The sequence below is a fragment of the Parus major genome, chromosome 2 (assembly GCF_001522545.3).
Source record: "Parus major isolate Abel chromosome 2, Parus_major1.1, whole genome shotgun sequence".
Taxonomy (NCBI): domain Eukaryota; kingdom Metazoa; phylum Chordata; class Aves; order Passeriformes; family Paridae; genus Parus; species Parus major.
The window spans coordinates 63,102,339-63,109,453 of record NC_031769.1 but is presented as its reverse complement, the minus strand read 5'-3'; the positions used below and the strand labels follow the sequence as shown (position 1 = coordinate 63,109,453).

Below are 7,115 nucleotides of genomic sequence, written 5' to 3'. Positions count from 1 at the left end.
CTTAACAGTCTAGCTCTTTGTGATATCCAAGGTCATTTCTATTATTACAGCACAGTGCACGGAAATACCACAAATACCAAGAGAGCCTTATCTATTTATCATAGGTGAAACTGGCACGCTTTGCAGCACGACGGCTCCACGGCGGATCACAGGCATTCTGAGTTCACTTAAGTTTATAGTCAGGGACTGAGTTGGGAGCTCAGTGGATTCCATGCAAGCCTGTATCTCTGATGGCACTGCTGCAGCCACTCCTCAAGTGTCCAGCTTCCACACTGACTCTGCTCCTTGACAGAAAAACAAACATGACAGAAAAAAGACCCTGACAGAATTAGAGGTGAGAGCCAACAGCAAAGGGTAGGCACGGATCTTCCCTCCCTACCTGTCTTTACACACCTGCTCACACCTAAAACGCAGGTACTAATACCTTGCCTTACCATGGCAGAAAAGGGAGATTCTACCCCAATCCTCCACCAATGCTGGTGCCAAATGCTGCTACCAAACCCAAAGCTCTTGAGACTCTAGAGTCCACCTGGCAGGGTCTGAGGGGAGCAGGGCAGGGTCCAGCACAGCCAGGCATCCATCATCCCGCATAAGGGTTCTCCCCAGGGCAGTAGCAGAAGCAGCAGGTGGAGCCCAGAGCCTCGAGGCCTGAAGCCCTGAAGCCTCGAAGCGGTGAACCTTGAAGCCCCGCAGCCCTGGGCCTTGAATCCCCGAGGCCGCGACTCCCTGAACCCCTGAATTCCTGGATCGCAGGGCCTCCCTCAGGTGCGACGCGCGGGCAGGGCGCCCCCTGGCGGCTCTGGGCTCGCCCCTCCCCGCCCCCGGGGCGCCCCCGGCCCCCCCCGCCGCCGCCGCCGCCGCCGCCGCCCCCCGCTCTTGAAGTTTGCAGGCGATTTCCTTTCCAGCCCCGGCCTTATCTCGGCCCGCACGTTGCCGCGCGGTGACTAATAGGAGAATAACATTGTCTCGGGATAAAATAGCGCCGGGGCTGTTTACCCGCTCCATGGGGGTTCGCTATAAAAGGGCGCCGGGGACCGCCGCGCCAGCCAGACGCGCCGGGGCGCACCGAGCCGCGCCACGCAGGACACCCGCCACGGCGCTCCGTCCCCACGCCGGGAGACACTTTCTCCGCTTCTCCCTCGCCTTTTATTAATTTTTACCCTGTTTCCCCTCGCTTCTCCCATCCGTCCTCCGCCGCCCGCTATGGATTATTGCCACATGATCGTCTCGCTGCTGTTCGTGCTCTGCCCGGGGCTGCTGCCAGCAGGTAGGTGCCGGTCCGCTGCCGCTCGCCTCCGGCCGGGGCCGACCCCGCGGGGGTCGCAGCCGGGCTCCGGGGAGGGCTGCCCGAGGGATGCGGCGGGAGGGGACACGCGGGTGCCTTGCCTTGCCTTGCCTTGCCTTGGGTGCTGAGTTCTGCCGCTCCCTCCCGCAGCCCCCGGAGCCGAGGTGGACGCCGCGCCGCCCCCCGCCGCCGCCGCGCACCGCCGCGCCCGGCGCTGCTCCTGCTCCTCGCTGATGGACGAGGAGTGCGTCTACTTCTGCCACCTCGATATCATCTGGATCAACACCCCCGAGTGAGTGGAGCGGAGGGGTTTCGGCAGTTACCCAGAGCCGGGTTCCCCTTTGGTTAGGAAGAAAGGGAGGGGAGGTGTGAAGGCGAAAATTAAGAACCACAACCCCCCTGCAGAGATGGGAAGGGGAAGAAAGAACAGTTGTTTGCACAGTTTCTCCTACTGCTTTACCTTCCTGCTCCTACTTTTATGACACATTTAGCAGTGAGACTGTTCACTAGAAGAAAGCGAGCAGGATTTGGCCACCTAGATCGGGCAGATAGCTCCTAATAGCCCTAACACACCTGCCTTCCTAAAATCTGGGCAGCAGTATTTCCCTTTGGGTGCTGCTCAGCAAAGGCTGCAGGATATTTTTCACTATGAATCAGAAGCAGACAAAATGCCAAAGGCATGATTTTGCCAGCCTGAATTTGAGCGGTTTTCTTTCTGACAACTTAAGGAGGCTGGAAGGAATACTTTGACACCGGGTGGCTCTAGCTGCCTTTTACTGCTCTCTGCTCCAAATTAATGTGTCGCACGTGTTAGTGGGATTACGCACAGTATCCATTTCTACACCCTTCTCACCAAGAAGTAGTGAGACAGAGGCTCACCTAAGGCTGCAAACACTGATTCTGGTGATTTCTTCTGCCGCTGGGTTTCCTCTGAGAGAGGATCAGTTCTTCACTTTTACTGCTTCTTTCAGTGTTGGCAGTAGCCAAAGTTCAAAGAGATGAGGTTTTATTGCTTTCTATTGCACAGGGAGGCACAGCAGCCTTGTGAAATCACAATTAAAAGGTCATTATCCTTGTCAGTAGCCAAGCTAATGAATATGTTGTAGGATCATCAGAAGCATTTGCATGGAAGCTGTGACTAATGTGGCATTCCCAATCCCACAACCTTTACTTGTGTAATCAATGCCATTGATAAGATTGCCCAAAATACCCCATAGTGTTTTGAAGCCACATAATTGTTTGAATGACTTTCATGTTGTCTCTTTAATCATAGGAAGACTGTTCCATATGGTCTCGGAGGCCCTTCTCGACCCAGAAGATCACTGAAGGACATGGTGCCAGAGATGCTCGCTGAACCAAGCAGCAGATGCCGATGTGCCAACCAGAAAGACAAGAAATGTCTGAACTTCTGCCAGGCAGGCAAAGATTTCTGGTGCGTCTCTTGTTGCTACTCTTTAAAAGGCAATGCATGTGAAAGGGATGGATTGTGGTGCACTTACTCATTTTGGCACTTGCTGAGCGAATACTCTCCTCAAAGCCTTGCCTCCTACATGTGTGCTCACACTGCTATGATACATACTATGGCTTGGCCCAGAAAGATTGCTTATTACATGCCTTGAGAAGTGGTTGATGAGATGCCGCACCTTGTAGACTGCAGACTTGGCTTTTTTCTTTTTTTTATTTAACAGCAGCACCTTTTCCCTTTAAACAGGGCTCAGTCCACAGAGGAGAAAACCTCACGGCACCGCATCAAAGCCGGCAATTGCATTGGACCCAAATGCATGAACCGACAGCTTGTTGACAGCAAGAAAATGAAGCGGTGAGTTTCTTCTCATCCTGTTGTAGTTCCCCGGAGCAGCAATAGAGAGCACAGTTCACCTGCCTTCGGGTCATCCTGGGCTTAGCTGGTGGTTTCAGCTTGAGAGTTATGGAGGAATCAGTGAGGATATTTTGCGGGCTTTTCTTCATGCTCTGGGTTTTTAGCTTGTGAGGACACGCGTGCTGAGCTCAGCCCACTGCCTGTCCTCCGCTCGCATTCAGGGCTCAGCCACATTCCCAAGGAAAAGTAGGGAATGCAGAGGTTTGCCTCTACTAAAGACCCTTTAGTGCTACTTTCACAAGCAGAACAGGAGTTACGGGAGCAGGCAACCTGATGATGTTGAATGAGAGTTAGGCCCTGCAAGTCTTAAATAATTTTTTCAAAATGGGGCTTGCTTGCTTACTTGAAAAAATGCACTCATTCATTGGACATAGGATTAGGCTTACCTAAAAGAAACAACACAGATGGAACAAAAAAACCACTGGAGACCTCCTGACTGGCTACTTAAGGAAGTCTAAGGCATCTTTATTTGAGTGACTATTTTAATGTTTGCATTGAAATAATGAATTATGAAACATTTCAAGTATCTTAAGTTACCTTGATTCTGAGAGAGGTATAGCAATCAGCAGTTTATTAGGGTCCTATAGCAGAAATCTAGATTGAGGTTTATTTAAGCAAAAACTAGTTTTTTTTCACACTGGATATGCATCTTCATTATCACAATGCTAAATGTACATTTCTTGTTTTTGCAGGCTGGAAGCCATTGGTAACAGTATCAAAGCTTCCTTCAGTGTCGCAAAGCTGAAGGCTGAGCTCCAGAAAGGGCGAAAGCTCAAACATAACAGGGCGAACAAAAGGCAAAGCGTCCGGGAAAGCCTGAAAGCATCCTAGTGGATAGACCACCTGAATCTTTCTCCACACTGCTTGCTGACAAAGCATCACAAAAACTCTGTCTTGACTCCAACATTCCATGATGGCGAAGGGCCTCTCTGTCCGAGTGTTTGCGCAGCGGAGCAAAATGCTAAGGAAGTCCTGTATTTGGAGATATAAAGACAAAGGATTTTATCATTTTGGAATTCAGGTGGATGGGTAGAAGGGCTGAAGGGAAATATGCAGTAACATACATGAAAAGCCATCTGTCTGAAGAAACATTTAAATACTGCTCCTGGAATGTTACCCATCGATTGAGCAGCTTTCGGGGTCTACATCAAAAGCATCTTGCAAGGAAGACCTCACAGATGTGCTTAGCAAGGACAGAAAGCAAGATCTGAGTGTACAAACTTCAAAGAACTCTACCTTTTGATTAAAATGCAAAAATGAAAGCCACAGTGCTACTTTAATCAGGACTTACTGCATATATACATGTCTACCTCGCATACTGTTTGTTGCACTCCTACTAGAGTATTTTTACACCTTGTTATTGCCTTTACTAATCAGCTGCAACCCTTTGCCTTTTTTCAGAAGTCTAGTTTACTTGTACAACCAGAGTTATCTGAATGTGGGTTAGGCACTCTGATAGTTTGCATAGTCAAAGTCCTTTGGCTTTGGATACCAAAGGACCCTTCAACATAAAATAAAAGTTAGAGGACACTACTAAGTTTCCCATAACAAGGATATTTGGACAACTGAAGTTCTAATAATAGAGGTTGTTGTGTCTTACATGCTACCAAAAATGCATTGAAGTGGGGATGTACCAGAGGCTGTTGCAAGATTTATTCAGGGCCTTGTTTGGTGGAAATGCATTGAGACAAAGGGTTGTTTTGAATTAAGTCAAAAGGCTAATATTGGGTGAATGTTTATAGCAGTGAATTTGTTCACATTGTTGAATTTGCAGACAAGTTAAATCTTACGTGCTTATTTTTGTGTCTTGTATTTATATTCACACAAGTTCTTCATTATATTTACCATGTTGAATACACATTGAAGTAGGCCATATTGGTCTATGCATGTTTTATGTATTTCTGTATGAAATTGAGAAATGCTTTATGCCTATCAAGGTAAATATCTTCAGAAATAAATATTTTTAATTACTGTATTGGCTTGTTTTTCCTTAGTCTGTGGCTCTGTGATGATGGAGGTAGATTTCCCCATGTACAAATCTGACCCAGGTGAAGTGTGTGCACACGATTGCCTTTCTGTCAGGTAAGCCATATCACAGCAATCAGAGTTCGTGCTGGATGTGAGGCAGCAGATGACACTTGTTCTAGCTGCAAGGCTGCTCATCAATTCCTCATGGCAAACTCTAAATTGGGCAAATATATTTATCCTGGAGCAGTCTTCTCACGTGTCTGATGTAGATGTAGTATAGCATTAAAATATGGGTGTTAAGCATTTGTGTATAGATGAACACACTGGAATACTTGTGGGCTGTATTGAACTAGGTAATGTTACTTATTACCAGGCTATACGAAAGATTTCAGCCCATTCCATGCAAGGTAAAGATGAAGATCTCAATGGAGCCTCAATGGGGCTCAAGCCCAGGAAAGATCTAGATCAATAGTTAATTTTTTTACGTTTCCAAAATACTGGCTTTAAATGGTTATACATAGATGCTTAAAGCAAATAAATGGATGTAATCATCTCTGATCCTATAAGGGGGAAAAAACTCCACAAGAGTTAATTCAAGGATAAAACTGAGTGGTTTGGGTGGTTTTTTTTAAAGCAGAACTTAGCAAAGAGATAAAATTCAAGGAGTTTGATCCAAACACTGAAGTAGTGACCACTAAAAGTTTCTGAAACTGTTCTGGATTTCTCGTAAATATTCATAATATTGACAGTGAGGTCCATATCATATTTCCTTCACACTGCTCTGCTATGTTTTGGAGCAGTAATTCAGTGGGGAAATGACATTGCTGGTCTGACAGGAGTGCCTGGTCCAGGCAGTCAGAGCCCCTGTGCCTCTGCAGGGCAGGATGCAGCCCCCAGAGCCATCCTTTGATCTCTGCATCATCACCAGCACTGACTGCTCGGGATGCGCCTGGATCAGTGACCTCTGTCAGGCATCAAGAGACCTCACTAATGCTCCCTGCTTTTCCATTTCTTGCCCTAGCAGTGGTTGCCTTTGACAGGGAAAATAAACAAACAAGTAGTTGAGATGCTGCCTCTCACTCAAAAAAAGTGACAGGCAAGCAGCTGGTGTGGGATGTCCCTGATAGTGAAGGGACTGTGAATCAACATCCCCACCTCAGTTGCTCCTGTTTTCTCTCCCAAGAAAGACTGTGAGGAGAGGATCAATTCTGTGAGTGGAGGAGCATTGCAGCAGTGTCTGTGCTGTTATTAAGGCTGGTTATTTGGATTTTGAAGGTGGCTGGCCTAAATGATGCTGTGGGTGGGCTTTAGTAGCCCGAATTCCTGGCTATCTGCTTAAGAGATTCTTGAGAGACCATCCTAAAAATAAACCTGTTCCTTCTAAGGTTTACTCTGTTCATGCCTGGAGTCAAAAGCTGACTTCCATTCTCCTTTACTTCCCAGTACACTGCATCTGCTGTTTGCTCACACTGCAGCTTTGTGTGGTGATGGGCACTCACTGGCCTTTTGGAGGGCCTTGGGTTCTGTGTGGTGCCCAGGGTCACGCAAAGAGCCTGAGCCTCAATGCAAAGAGCATGAGGGGAGTAAGATGCCCTGATGGGAGGGGCTTGTAGGCTTTGGGAAGAGTGGCAGGAGCTGTTTCATGCTGCCCAGCTGGCTTCAGGGACCCGCTGGCATGCAGCAAGGGTGGAAGGGGATGCACTGCTGCTTCTGCATGCTGGTTTCCCCCTTCCCCCTTTTGCCTGGTGGTGTTGGAGCATAAACTGCAGCTTACCCTGGTTTGCATTAATGAGCTAGACTGAAAAAGCAGAGTTCAGCAGTCTGTTTGTCTCATTGAATAAGCAAAAGGGAACATGAAGCATTTTATCTTAACTGGCTCACATACAAGTACCAGGGTCTGTCCCAGAGGTTTGCTCCTTCTCAAAGCTCTGTGGGAGAGAGAGATTCAGTAACTTAGGCTAGAGCCCCTGATGAGAAAAGAGA

At 47.8% G+C, this 7,115-nt stretch overlaps 1 protein-coding gene across 1 annotated transcript; it reads left to right on the top strand.

Annotated features, from left to right (window-relative positions):
- Positions 1 to 912: 912 nt before the first annotated feature.
- EDN1 (endothelin 1) lies at positions 913 to 5,139 on the top strand. Its single transcript, XM_015617670.2, has 5 exons — positions 913 to 1,267; positions 1,436 to 1,577; positions 2,559 to 2,717; positions 2,997 to 3,104; positions 3,857 to 5,139. Exons 1-5 carry the CDS (start codon positions 1,204 to 1,206, stop codon positions 3,993 to 3,995), a joined length of 612 nt encoding a protein of 203 aa, XP_015473156.1. The 5' UTR covers positions 913 to 1,203; the 3' UTR covers positions 3,996 to 5,139.
- The last annotated feature ends 1,976 nt before the right edge of the window (positions 5,140 to 7,115 follow it).

What these genes read in the sequence shown, in the direction of transcription:
- EDN1 (XM_015617670.2), top strand. Translation starts at nt 1,204, where the DNA reads ATGGATTATTGCCACATGATCGTCTCGCTGCTGTTCGTGCTCTGCCCG. An exon ending in ATCTGGATCAACACCCCCGA is followed by an intron (nt 1,578 to 2,558) that starts GTGAGTGGAGCG and finishes CTTTAATCATAG; the next exon opens with GAAGACTGTTCCATATGGTC. An exon ending in CAGGCAGGCAAAGATTTCTG is followed by an intron (nt 2,718 to 2,996) that starts GTGCGTCTCTTG and finishes CCCTTTAAACAG; the next exon opens with GGCTCAGTCCACAGAGGAGA.